This window comes from Palaemon carinicauda, chromosome 35 (genome assembly GCF_036898095.1).
Source record: "Palaemon carinicauda isolate YSFRI2023 chromosome 35, ASM3689809v2, whole genome shotgun sequence".
In the NCBI taxonomy this organism is placed as follows: Eukaryota; Metazoa; Arthropoda; class Malacostraca; order Decapoda; family Palaemonidae; genus Palaemon; species Palaemon carinicauda.
In genome coordinates, this window is record NC_090759.1 from 8,393,166 (window position 1) to 8,407,795 (window position 14,630).

Consider the following 14,630-nt stretch of genomic DNA (forward strand, 5'->3'; position numbering starts at 1 on the left):
GAGGTGCAGGGACTGTTTTTCCCGAGTGCTGCTCACTCGGATTCTGAGTCCCCGGGTAAGCCAAAGCCAGTAAGGCTGGGGACTTTCCACCCTTCCTAAGGGTAAGTCACCCTATGTAAATAGTGTGGTTTGTATTTCGGTTATGGAACAAATGACAAATTCGAAGATAATTTGTATTTTTCCTAACCATATAAACCTTAGCTATTTACACATATTTGCCTGCCAGCCCTGTCCCCCAAGGCAAGTCCTACCTCTAAGTGAAGTGAAGCAGTCCACCGGTGTGTGAGGGGGGGAGGGGTAGCTAGCTACCACTCCCTTACCCCCTTGGTAACCAGAGCGGGGGGGGGGGGGGGGGGGGGGGGGGGCGGGTAATACACCCTCGTTAAAATTCTAATGGCTCGTCATTTCAGCTGTGCCGAAAGTAAACCCTATGTATGGGGTTTGTATGGTTAGGAAAAATACAAATTATCTTCGAATTTGTCATTTTTTGGGCTCAAGCCATGTCGTCCTGATGGAAGTGTACCAGAGAATTACCTGAAAGTACTGTATCTGTGGATTTTCATAAGTGCCCTAACCTTGGGACAATTTTTTTTATGGTCATCCGGACCATTGAGACATATGACGTTACTGTTATACGTCACTACCACTAATCATGAACTAGACAGAAAAGGGTCTCAAGGTTCGCATATATTCTATGAACAAACATAAGTATCAACTAGATATACAAAAGTCTCGGCTTGTCTATGTTGTCGTAACAAATAAGTATCAACTATATCCATTGTTTGTAAGCCTACAATAATATGAGGTTTACTTAGGTAAATAAGTAAGAGAACTCTGGCTATATTTATTGTGCTTATTGCAGGGCGAAATAAGACACAATTATACTCTAATAGATATTTATTTCGAATAAATGACCAAATGGAATAACAAGTGTAACCTTTTACGGGAATTATACGTGCAACGTAGACAGAAAAGGAAGAAGTGATTAGTGCCACTCTGAAATTTGAAAATTTTGATAATATTTTCCAATATAATTTTCTGTAAATGTTGTATACAATCAACACTGTGTACAATGTACATACGACACAAGTGTTATCTGTATAATTCTACACCTGAGATTTTGAACAGTCTTAGTGTCACCATGGTGACACCCACTTAAAAAGTATTTCACTGGAAATGTCAACACTTTTTCACCCTAATTGATAGTCCCAATCAATTCACTGTTCATCGTAGCACTAGACGACAGGTTTTAATACACTACCTGCCGCCACCACGTAATGCTTCAGTTCGTGCACTTGCTTTGCATAGTGTTTGTAGAAAACACTGGATGACTTTCATCCAGTATATGAGCGAAGACGCTCAAAGTCCATGTACTGAAAAAAGTTCAGTGATGAAGCAATTTTTCTTGGATCATGACCTGCAGGTGTACTGTCAAGATCCGCTCTGCGAATGAAGTAGGTGAGCTTCGCCCATGGTTGTTTTAGGGATAGGTTTGATCCTGAAGTTTTCTCCTTTGAAGAGCTGTCCTCCCCTGAAGTCTGAAGTTCTTCGAAGATAGACCTTTAGACATTCTACTGCACACGGAGAGACATCTTCCTCCAGAGGGTCAGATTCTCCAGGGACCCCATCTCTTAGTGGGTAGCTCGTTCTTGGTGAGAAAGGTTGGATCAGGAAAGAGATTCGGTTGTCTTACTTCTGTGAACTGAATCTAGCCCTCATTTCTTGATAGGGCTACTATTTCACTAACTCCAGCCCCTGAGGATATAGCGAACAGGAAAATAACCTTTTGGGTTAGATCCTTAAGAGAACAATCTTCATTGTTCACAGTTGAAGCATAATGTAGGACCTTGTCCAAGGACCATGAAATGGGCTTCGGAGGAGCTGCAGGCCTAAGTCTAGCGCATACCTTCGGGATCTTGTTAAAGATTTCGTTCGTCAGGTCCACTTGGAAGGCATATAGAAGAGGTCTAGTCAGGGCTGAATTACACGTAGTTATCGTGTTGGCTGCCAGTCCTTGTTCATAAAGGTGGATAAAGAAGGACAGACAAAAGTCTATTGAGATTTCTTTAGATCCTTTTGCTTTAACAAAGGCGACCCACTTTTTCCAAGACGATTCATATTGTCTTCTAGTTTACTTGGACTTGTATTCTTCTAAGAAGTCTATACAGTACTGCCTTTTGAGATCCCAAATCTTTTCTTAACCGCTAAGGCGAGAAAATCATGAGATGAAAGTTTTGGGTTCTCTGTGATGAAGCGAAGACAGTCGACTTCTGAACCCGTTGAGATAGTGCTGGGTTCGGTAGAGGGACCAGCCTCAGCTTCAGTTCCATCACTAGAGGGAACCAGTTGCTCTTTGGCCCCTTGGGGGCTGCTAGAGCTGCCGTTCCCTAAAAGGATCTCAGCTTGTTGAGGACCTTCAGTAGGAGATTTGTTGGAGGGAACAGGTAAATCCGGGTCCTTTCGTTCCAATTGAGGGACATGGCGTCCGTTGCCTCTGCCTGAGGGTCCACGTATGGGGCTACATATTGAGATAGTTTCTTGTCGCTCGTCATGAAGAGGTCGATCTGGAGTTCCGGGACTTGTTCCAAGATGAAAGAAAATGAGTCTGCGTCTAGGGACCGTTCTGACTATCGGCTTGAGCCTGGATAGAGCGTCCGCTGTCACATTGCGGAACCCTTGTAAGTGAACTGCTGATAAGTGCCATCTCTTTTTTTTTGCCAGACAAAAGATGGGTAATATCACATGGTTGATATGGGGCGATCTCGAGCCTTGTCGGTTCAGACATCTCACTATTACTTTGCTGTCCAATATCAGCCTGATGTGGACTGATCTGCGAGGGGAGAGTTTTTTCAACCTCAAAAGGACTGCCATGGTCTCCAAAGTATTGATGTGAAAGACCTTGAACAGAGATGACCAAGTCCCTTGGACTTTCCTTTGATGGGAGTGACCTCCCCATCCTTCAGTCGAGGCATCCGTGTGGATGGTCACCGATGGTGGAGGAGGTTGTAAGGGTACAGTCCTCGTTAGGTTCTTGGCCTTCAACCACGGCTTGAGAAGTGATCGTAGTAAGGTCGGTATCGGTCTTTTTAGATCTCTTCGAGCGTTTGATGCGTATCTTCTTCAGACTCCTGACGCATCTTTCAGCTGTGCTCTTAGCACTGGGTCTGTTACTGCTGCAAACTGGAGAGAGCCCAGTACTCTTTCCTGTTGGCGTCTTGAGATCCTGTTGGATTTCAGTAGTCTCTTGACAGACCCTGCGATCTCCCTCCTCTTCCCTGAGAGAATCGAGAGGCAGTGTGACTTCAGGTTCCAATTGATTCTCAGCCATTGAAACTCTTGAGCTGGAGAGAGTCAAGACTTCTTGAAGTTGATCTTGAATCCCAGATGTTCTAGGAACTGGATCTCTTTCTTGAATGCTTGCAGACAAGCTGTTTTGGATGCTGCCCACACCAGCCAGTCTTCCAGGTACGCTGCTACCTGAAGACCATCTAGGCGTACATGTATCACGACTGCGTCTGCAAGTTTTGTGAAGATCCTTGGGGTTATGTTTAGGGCAAAGGGTATGGCTCTGAAGACATACTTTTTCTTCTGTAACTTGATTCCTAGGTAGGAGGAGAGGGGGCGACTGACTGGGAGGTGCCAATAAGCATCTGCCAGGTCTATCAAGACTGTTAACGCCTCTTTGGGTAACAGGGTCCTTATGTGTTGAAGGGTTAACATCCTGAACTTGCTGTTTTCTATGAACTTGTTGAGTGGCGACAAGTCCAGAATGACTATGAGTTTGTCTGAGTCCTTCTTGGTAACACAAAATAGCCTTCCCTGGAATTTGATTGACTTTGCTCTCCTTATAACCTGTTTACTCAAGAGCTCTAAGGTATACAGTGATGCCTCAGGATACGAAATTAATCCGTTCAGGATGCGGTTTCGTATCCTGATATTTTCGTATCCTGAGTCGCGTTTTACATGTAAATAGCCTAATCCGTTCCAAGCCTTATAAAAAGTCACCTTTTCTTTCATAAACACGCTAAACTGTAGTAATAAACATGCAATGCAGCCATTTCTATCATTCAATAATTAACACAACCGTTAAAAACAGCCTAATCCATTCCAGAAACCACTATGAGATTATTCAATAATGTAGTTATAGCCAAGTTATCCCCCCCCAAGCCCAAAGAAAACGGTCCGTTTTCTTTACTACTGTACTGTATAAAAGTTACGGTACTGTATGTACGTAAAGCATTTAGATCAGTGAAGGTGTATTGTTACCTGTACGTACACCTAAATTAAGGATTGATACCTGTACACTCTGAAAAAAAGGTTACAGTTAATTAGTGTAACAAAAAAGTTGAAACTTACCTTTTGATTGAGACGATGTCCGATAGCGAAGTCGCGGCAGAGGAGGATGGCATAAGGCAGAAAACGTAACAAGTGACAGACTACGTACAGTAATTTACACACTTAACACATTAACACTTAAACTTTACGAAATAAAAAAATGGCAGAAATAATTAACACTTAACATTACGTATGGAAAACTATAAAATGAAAGAAAAAATTACTTTAACACTTAACGGTAACATAAAACTTAAAATTGAATTTTTTTTCTTTTGCTTTTTTATAACTTTACGTTTTTCTTATTTTCTAAATCTCTTCTACTTCTTCATCACTTAATTTTTTCTGTTTCTTTTCTTTACTTTCACCTTTTAATTCTTCATTCCTTCCTCTTTTCTGTTTCTTTTCTTCACTTTCACCTTCGTCTTGGCCTACTAATACCGCTGGCCTCTTTAATAAGAAACTATCCATTGAAGCTTGTTTCTGCCTACTTTTCAACACATTTCTAAAATGCGTTAGGCAAACGTCATTGCAGTGTTGAAGCGCACGGTTGGTATAAACTTTTTCTGGATGTTCCTTTTCGACGTAGTCTGCCATTTTATGGAAACATGCAAGAATTTCCTTGATGTCTGCCGTTTTCAAAGGTGCAACATCCTCCTCATCACCGCTAGAGAGCTGCTCTTGAAAATCACTCACTTGCATCGTCTCCAACTCCTTCAAGTCGTCCGTCGTCAACTCCTCGTGATGCTCCTCGATAAGTTCATCGATATCTTCCGCGCTAACTTCCAGCCCCATGGACGTACCAAGATGTACGATGTCAGCCACCTCAGACTGCTGAATTGGTTCAGGATCGTCAACGATCTCGGCTTTTCCTCCAGGCTTCCCGAACCCCTCGAAGTCTCGTGCAGAGACAGCATCAGGCCACAGCTTCCTCCAAGATGAGTTTGGGTACGCCTCGAAACTTCCTGCCAAGCGAGATCGATGAGTTTGAAGCATATCACGATGTTGAAGTGATCTTTCCAAAATTCACGCAGAGTGAGGTTTGTACTCTCTGTGACTTGGAAACATCTCTAGAAGAGATGCTTTGTGTACAATTTTTTAAAATTAGAAATAACTTGCTGGTCCATGGGCTGGAGGAGAGGGGTGGTATTAGGCGGTAGATACAGGACCTTTATGAAGGAATACTCGGCCACAAGATATTCCTCGAGGCCAGGAGGGTGAGCTGGAGCATTGTCCAACACCAGCAGACATTTCATAGGGAGGCGCTTTTCTTCCAAATATTTTCGGACAGTCGGACCGAAGCAGACATTCACCCAATCAATGAACAGTTGCCTCGTTACCCAGGCTTTTGCATTCGCCTTCCACATCACGGGAAGGTTCTCCTTAATGACTTTGTGGGCTTTGAAGGCTCGGGGATTTTCTGAATGGTACACCAGCAGGGGCTTTATCTTGCAGTCCCCACTGGCGTTTGCACAAAAAGCAAGGGTAAGCCTGTCCTTCATAGGCTTATGTCCGGGTAGCCTCTTCTCCTCCGCCGTGATGAACGTCCGACGAGGCATTTTCTTCCAGAAAAGCCCAGTTTCGTCGCAATTGAAAACTTGCTGCGAACTGTAGCCTTCCTGCAGAGTCAACTCGTCGAACGTTTTAACAAAGGCTTCGGCGGCCTTCGTGTCCGAGCTGGCTGCCTCCCCATGCCGTACCACTGAATGGATGCCAGTCCTTTTCTTGAACTTCTCGAACCACCCACGAGAAGCCTTGAACTCTGGGGGTTCCTGCTGGGATGTTCCTTCTCCTGCTCATTCTTCGGCCTGAGCACGCACGAGATCACCGAAAATGGCGGAGGCCTTCTGGCAAATTGTAGTCTCAGTGATGGTGTCTCCTGAGATCTCTTTGTCCTTGATCCACACAAGAAGCAGCCTCTCCATCTCGTCATGCACGTGCGTTCTCTTGTTGGAGAAAATAGTGACGCCTTTAGAAGGTGTTGCTGCTTTGATGGCCGCCTTCTGCTTCAGGATGGTGCCTATCGTAGACGGATTCCGGCCATACTCCTTGGCGATCGCACTTAAACGCATGCCAGACTCGTACTTTTTAACGATTTCAAGTTTCGTCTCCATCGAGAGCATCGTCTTCTTCTTCTTTCCTTCGGCAACATTCTTGGGACCCATGGCTACAGTAATACGTAATATAATACACTACGTAACGTTATATACAGTCTATGTATAGTAAACACTAATACAGTACAGTGCTCAGTAACGAATGTTTATTAACGATAACACGTGGCGTACGAATGTACTGTATATTAACACTAAGTCAAACAAGCGAAAGCACACAATGTCTGTTAACGATACCGCGGTCGGAACGAAAAGAGAGAGAGAGAGATGAACGCCCGTGCGTAGGCAAGCTGGGATAGTTGCCGACCAATAGGAAAGCAGGATCTTATGGCGTCAGCTAGCGTCTGAGTAGGGAGATAACCAATGGGTGAGCGGGAGGCTGTAAGTGAGTCTACCCAAGTTCAAAGTCAGGCGGCGCGCGCTTTTTAAAATTACTCTCGGCGAAGAGTTGGGATCTCGTAAGGTTTTCGTATCCTGAAATTTTATCCGTATCCTGGGGCATAAAAATATTCGAATCACTTTTCGCATCCTGAATTTTTCGTAAGCAGAAACTTTCGTATCCAGAGGTATCACTGTATTCTTCTAATGAGGGGGTGAAGTGTTGGAAGAATTGAGGAAATGATGGTGGAGACTTGTTCCATTTCCATCCTAGTCCATTCTTGATTAGGCTGTGGGCCCACGGATCGAAGGTCCAACGATCCTGAAAATGTTGGAGCCTCCCTCCTACCGGAAGCATCGCATTGCTTCGGTTGTCCGTAGGGTTTACCTCCTCGACCGCGTCCTCCCCTACCTCTTGAGGGATGTCTAAAGGAGCCCCGTCTGGATCTTTTACCTTTCGGCTGAAAGGTAGTGGTTTGCCTCTCAAATCCGGGGTTGAATGCTGGTGACTGGGGAACCAGCTGTTGAGGCACCACTTGGAAGGTGGTCTTTGGTTGGGCCACCACTTGGGGCACCGCAGTCATGGTGACTGTGGGATGTTGTTGAGCAGGCCGAGGGGGAAGTTTAGGCTTCTTCGTCTTCCTTTTAGGTTGGGGACCCGCATCCAGGGAAGACTTCCTCTTTGAGGAGATCCCCCACTTCTGGAGAAGGTTCCTATTCTCAGTGGTGGCTTTCTTAACTACCTCTTTGACTACTTCATTTGGGAAGAGGTTTTTACCCTAGATGTTAGACTATATCAGCTTCCTGGGTTCGTGTTTCACTGTTGCAGCAGCGAACACGAACTCTCTACAGGCTCTCCTAGCCTTCATGAAAGCATACAGGTCCTTTACTAAGGGTGGCCATATGCATTTTGGCCAGGACCATGAGCATGTCTGGGGTACTTCTTTGGCCTGCACACATCTCTATGCAGTTTTGTAGGGATAAGGATGCCGCAAGTCTCTCCTTTGTCTCTTGTTCCCTGCACAAGAGAAAGTCAAAAAGTTTATGGAGATTCTCGCTAAACTATCGTTCAGCGATGTATGCGTCCAGTTTCCTTACTGAGAAGGTTAGGTGGACTTCCTTCCATTCCTTCTCTTCCATGGGCAGGGCTAACGACAGAGGCCTACACTCCTCTAGTGCAGGGCATGGTTTGCCTGCCTCCACTGCCTTGGCAACAGCTTTAAATGCCTTCGACGTAAAGGGGAAGGCTATTGAAGCAGGAGTAAGAAAGGTGGGGTGTTTCTTGCTCAAGGCGGACACTTTCGAGTTTGAATAGCCCGCATTTTTTCAGGCTACTCGACAAGAGAGCCTGTGCGTTATTGTGGTCAAAAACCATAACCTCCTTTGGTTCCGTCTCCTCTTTTGGCGTTGGTTCATGCTTCAGTCGAATGAAGCAGTCAGGATAAGCGTTTAAGCTTGGCCAAAACTGGATGTCGTCTAAGGGGACGGCTCCCATCTTCTCCGAGATGTAGAGTCTGCCGTTAGTAATCGGCATAAACTCCGCATACCTCCACGGATTGGTTTCGGAGCAGGCTGGGAGGTCTTGGATTTTGGTCACTTGTGTGACCCTCGGGGAGGCGGTAAGTCGAGCTTCACGGAGCTCTCTCGAGTCTAGCTTCCCTTGCTTCACCTTGCTTGTGAATGTTCTCCATTAAGGCCGTAAGATGGGCCAGTGCCTGGCTCATGTTGTTCAATGGAGGGGCAGAAGCTGAAGATGTCGAGGGTAACGGCTCTGGTGCCGGCACATACGGAATGGACTCCAACTCAACATTATCATCTTCTTCCAGAGGTAGAGTAGACTCCTCCTCGGGATCATCCTTTAGTAGATCCTTTTCAGTGTCCGTGGACACTTCCGACATCCTTTCCTCCTGGTGGATGTCCGTGCCTTGCTACGCCTCACTGACATCCATCTCGATGGCAATCTGGACGCAGGGAGGTCCGGGTCGTGCTTGGGGCACGACAGCTTCACTACCCGCCTTCGGGAACAGCAAGCTACGCATTTTATCGTTAGGTAGGTACGGTCCCGGGGAGTTCGTCTGGAACCCTCGTACCCACTTGCTCAGCTTTTCTCGTGCCGCATCCCTCAACTCCGTTGACTTGGAGTCGTCGAAACCTTCGGTCACCAAGGTCCGGCAGATGTTGCAGTCTTGGGGGTCCTAGTACTGTAGGGTTTCGGTAGTGATTTTGCAGGGGTCATGAGACCTGCATGCTTTATGACCATAGAAGTTTCTACTCCAATGGTTGCAGAAGATCACATCGCATTTCATCTGGGGTTCCTCCTGTAAAGAATGGAAAATTAAATGAGTATGCTGTTGTTTATCTCACATGATGAACAGATTATGCAAAACATTAATATTTTAACCATTATAGCTTAGGATAGTAAGCTAGAAGGGGAATAGGAAAGACACATACTTGTGTCTCCTGTCCAGCCAATTGCTGTGACCTCCCCTAATATTAAGGTTATAGTTTCCTTTATCAGGGCAAACTCAAAAGAGAAGGGTTCTAACTTCTAGGGATAGAATAAGTGTATACTACCACTGACCCTTCTTAAATTATTTAATATTGTGGAGTAAGTTATTAACTGATTACTAATCAGTGTATTGAAGGAATTCTTTTCTTTCAATATAGGATTGGTCTCAGCAATAGACTGTGCAAGGATACACAAGGTATGTTGGAAAGTAACTACTGTATAATATATACTATAGTTTTCTGTATGCAGTATATACTATACTGCAAATACACTGGCTACTGTATAATCATATACTGTAGGCCAGCACCTGGCGGCAAAGTCCAGCGACATGCCGGCTGCATAGTACCTGACGGCACTGGCCCAGCCGGCATGCCGCCGACTGAGTAAGTACCTGACGGCACCGGCTGCCTCATTAAAATGTATGTTTACAATAAATAAGGGTGTAAGTATATAACCTTACTGCCTTCCTCCAGAATGAGGGTTCAAATGGAAGGGGAGAATGGATCATTCAAGCTTCAATCCAGCCACAAGATCCGTTGCCGGTTTCAGGAATGTGGATGGCAGTCCAAGGGCGGACTGAAGAACACTCAGCAGCAAGACGGACTGAAGAACACTCAGCAGCAGAGGGGTCTTCCACCGGCAGCCGTCACAGCCGGCACAACCTTTCCCGGAGCCTTGCGTCCATAAGTGAAAGACTGAGTGACTATACAGCTGCTTATGTAGGAGCCCGGCTGGCACCACAATCTACCCGGCAAGCGGTGAGATTGTAGGACGACGGCCACAGGGTTGCGATAGCTAGGCCATCGCTAAAGGACAGAGAGGGGCAGGGAAAACGGTCCTGTATCAAGTGTAGAAGAAGGCGGCAGGATTGCCGCCACTTCCACACAAGGGTGAAACTTTGTTTCAGTATCGGCGCCATCCTAGGCGGCAGAAGAACATTTATTCTTCAGCCTAGGGTCTGCAGAAACAGGACTAGTCTTCTAGGCCGCAGGGGAGAAGGTGGCAGCATCATACTACCACTTCAAGTGCGGCCTAGGGAAGCTTAGCCTCCTATGCCGACAGCTCTAAGCCGGCAGGGGAGTGACTACTTGCCCTGCTGCTCGGCCGCCGGCAGAAAGATTGAATACTCTGAGGCTCTGTCAAAACCCAAGCCGGGATATTCGCCGGCAAGGGTGGGAGACAGAAAACGCTAGCTAAGTCAAGCCTGAGTGAACTACTCTATGACAAGACTAAGATAGGGTTGTCGCCTATGGCGGCACTCAGAGGGAAGGAGGGATTACCTTTAAATCTCCACAGGAGATGAGTATCGAGTTATATAATTAATTCTAGGAGATATACTATCTCTTGATGAATTGATAAAACAATACACGAGGGTAACCGGGGATAATGTATGAAAGTATGCTAAAGCGCATAGGCTAGGTAGCCTAGCGCGGGGCGAGATCTCGGTTACCTAAATCACCGAAACTCTAATGTATACGATCGACATAAGGAAGAGGAAATCTGTATGCATAATATATCTTTAATAGTATAATTGTGCCTAAATAGCTTTCATAATTTATTAATGCTATTACCACCGGGAATGTCGTTCTGCTAACTAAATAACACATGCATAACGAATGACAGCACCCATGGTGCCTCCGGTGACCGGCCAAGCTCCAAAACACATTAAATTAAACTAATTACACTGTGAAGCAGGAACTAAAAATTATACACTGTAAAGAATAAATACTCAACTTTCCAGAGGCAGAAGAAGCCAGAGATTGCATATTAAATCCTCTCAATAACGATAAAAAACGTTAGATAACAGGGAAAACCACTGTGCGCAATCGCTACTGAAATAGGAATGAGCGCCATCTTGGAGCCATGTAATAGTATGGGAGGAAGGGTAACCTTGATAAAGGCTCCCCTTCAGTTTAGCCACTTTCCCCCTCGAAGCGAAAATGCTATTCAGGGTGAAGATTGCTATGTGTCGTATCAAGATATACATCCCCAGATTTTATGCGATATCCTTAAGAGAAATTTTAAGGATATTGGCGCCAGGAGTTAGAATTCTGGAGACCTAAAGGTCAATTCTCTGTAAATATCACTGTTGCCAAATATCCCTTAGAAAGCTACCAATAGGAACCTTCCATCAGGACGACATGGCTTGAGCCCAAAAACATATTTTCTATTAATTTGGAAGATCTAGGTAAGTTTTAACAAATGTGGGAAAACAAAGTTACTGGAACTGTTTTGATGGTTTACAGTGTATCACACAGGGAAAGCAAATTCTAAGCTTGCTGAATGGTCACTTTTACTGTATGATAATCTTGATCATTTTATTAATTTATTAGCATGTAAAGAACTGATGTATTTACATTTTATTATTGCATAAATTATCTTCTTGGTGGTTCCTGAGCGTGCAAGAATTTCTGTAAAATAATTTTTCTGTTGATTGTGTTTAGTACCCTGTTAATTAAGTTATAAATGTCAAATCATACCTTACCTATTGAAAATAATACTGTAAAAGATTTTCATTCTTTATGCATACATTGAGATTCATCAAATTTAATTTTACACTTTTCAGAACAGGTTAGAGTTTTACGGGGCCATACAGGTCTTGTGAAAGGAGTGACGTGGGACCCCGTAGGTCGGTATTTAGCCTCTCAGGCTGATGATAAAAGCCTTCGCATCTGGCGTACTTCAGATTGGGGCACCGAAGAGAAAATCATTGAACCTTTTACAGAGGTATTGCTTGTTAATTTTTTTTAAAAAGAATTGGACATGGTATTTCCATTAAGAATGATTTAGTTTGCATATGAAATTCACAAAAAAGAAAAGCAAATAAGAAAAAAAAAGGAAGTATGTAGTTGATACATCAAAGAGGTGGAGCTGGGGGGAGAGTGACTGCTCCCCGCACTCTAGTTTTGGGGTGTTTAAATGTGTGTGGATGTAGTACGATAGAGAGTAAAAGATGTGAGATTGGAAGTATGTTTAGGAATAGAAGGATGGATATATTGGCTTTGTGTGAGGCAAAGATAAAATGGAAAAGTGAAATAATGTTTGGTGAAATGTCTTGTGGAGTGTCTGGGATTGAAAGGGGAAGAGCAAGAGAAGGTGTAGCTTTATTGCTGAGTGAATGGATGACAGGTAAAGTAGTGGAATGGAAGGCGATATCATCTAGGCTAATGTGGGTAAGGGTTAGGTTGGGTAGGGAATGTTGGGCTTTTGTCAGTGCGTATGGGCCAGGTTGTGAGAAAAGTGAAGAAGATTGGAATGAGTTCTGGAATGAATTAACTAGGTGTGTAGGACTGGTTAGAAGGAATTATGTAGTTGTCATGGGTGACTTAAATGCTAGAGTGGGCACTGGAGAGGTAGAAGGTGTTATTGGGAAGTATGGCGTACCAGGTGAAAATGAGAGTGGTGAGAGACTAGTAGATGTGTGTGTTGAGCAAGAGATGGTGATAAGTTCTAGCTTTTTCAAAAAGAAAGATAAAAACAAGTATACATGGGTAAGAGTGGAAAATGGAAGAGTGGTAGAAAGGGCATTAATGGATTATGTCTTAATAACTAAAAGAATGTTTGGAAGATTGAAAGACGTGCACTTGTTTAGGGGTATGGCTAACGGTATGTCTGATCATTTTTTGGTGGAAGGAAAATTTGTTGTAGCAAAAGAGTGGGGAATAGAGTAAGTGTATGTAAAAGGGAGCTAGTGAGGGTTGAAGAGCTAAAAGAACGGGGGGTAAAAAGTAAATTTGTTCCGTAGCCGAAATACAAACCACGCTATTTACATTGGGTTTACTTTCGGTGTAGCTGAAATTGACGAGCCAATAGAATTTTAACGAGGGTTAACTACCCCTGCGCTAGTTAGCAAGGGGGTAGGGGAAGGGGTAGCTTGCTATCCCTCCCTCCCCCACACACCGGTGAGTTGTCTCACTTCACTTTTGGCTTGGACGATGTGCAGACGTGTCTGTCTCTCGTCCTCGCTTTTGACAGCCTTAATCTTTTCTTTTGCTTTTCCTCAAACTGTGTTTGGAAGTTGGCCTCGCCCTTTTATCACTATCATAAGTGCCCTGGACTCTCCGGCCCCCCCTGTGGTACCTTCATGTCGGCGGTCAAAACGGATCCCCACACCCTTTGCCCGCAGTGTCGAGGTCAACGGTGTGATAAGGAAGTAACTTGTAGTGAGTGCAGGGAGTGGTCTACCTCCCAGTGGGAGAGGTTTGCCCGCCGGCGTAAGAAGTCCAAGAGAGACCTTTCTCCTTCAAGGGTTGCCTTGAAAGAGGAAGGCTCCCGGGACTCTTCTTCCGCCGCCCAAACCTCCTCCGAAGCTCCCGCTCGGCCGGCCGCTCGTGAGAGACCGCCGAGTGGTAGCGTAGACCCTTGTTCTGTTTCCCGATCTCGGGGTGCGAGAGAGGGCATCGCCTCCCATAGCGGGGCGGCGCCCCCTCCTCCTCCGGGGGAGGATTTTGATTCTCATGTTGATGACCCTAATTCCGTGTCTAATGATGATCTCTTTCAGGTTTGGGCTTCCTTGAGGCTTAAGGGCTTGCCCTCCAAGGAAGCCCTGTTTGACCTTATCCAGTTGGGGGCCGCTGTCAAACAGTCGCCGGTGATAGCAGATGTAGACCCTCTGTCTATTTTCGACGTGGTTGTGGCAGAGGCTTCCGACGGGTCTGGTCAAACCTCTGCTGTGGCTGAGGTTGCGGACGTTACTGAAGGCCCTCCTCCCCCTTCCGAACATCCTTCGAAGGGGAGGGTGGGTCCCACGGTCTCTCCTGCGGGTACGCCTCCCCCTCGGGAGAGCGGCATGACAGAGACTCCTCTTCGGAGGAGCGACGACCCTGATGACCTCCCTCGTGGCCGCCTTCGCCGTAAGGCTCGTCGTCCTCTTCGCTGCAGGGGCCTCACATCTCCCTATAAGGGAGTCAAGAGGCGCCTCTTCGAGTCGTCACCACCTCCTTCCTCTGATGAGGATTCTCCTCGTCGGGAGCAGACTGTAGCAGCCACGTTCTTGGACCTCTCCGGTGATCGCTCGCGATCTCCTACACCTACCAGACCTTCCACCTCCGGCGCAGATGCGCAGCAGGCGCCTTCTGATCTCGTCATCCGACGGGCAACGGTCCCTTCGGGGCAAAGGGATGTCTCCCATGGTGTGGAGGATTCCCTTGCGCGTCAGGGTTCCCCTGCGCGTTCACACGCAGTAGCGCGGAAGCACTCTCCAGAGTTGCAGTCTCCTGACTTGCCGCGCCAGCGCTCACCTGCTCGCCAGCGCTCTTCTGATCGTCAGCTCTCTCCTGCTCGCCAACGGTCTCAAACCC

At 45.9% G+C, this 14,630-nt stretch overlaps 1 protein-coding gene across 1 annotated transcript in view; it reads left to right on the forward strand.

The window, feature by feature from the left end:
• Positions 1 to 14,630, forward strand: part of Hira (histone cell cycle regulator-like protein) — a 257,277-nt gene that overhangs the window by 60,618 nt on the left and 182,029 nt on the right. The window contains exon 5 of the mRNA XM_068358689.1: positions 11,897 to 12,057. Within this exon, the coding sequence (XP_068214790.1) occupies positions 11,897 to 12,057 (161 nt within the window). The remainder of the gene's footprint in view (positions 1 to 11,896; positions 12,058 to 14,630) is intronic.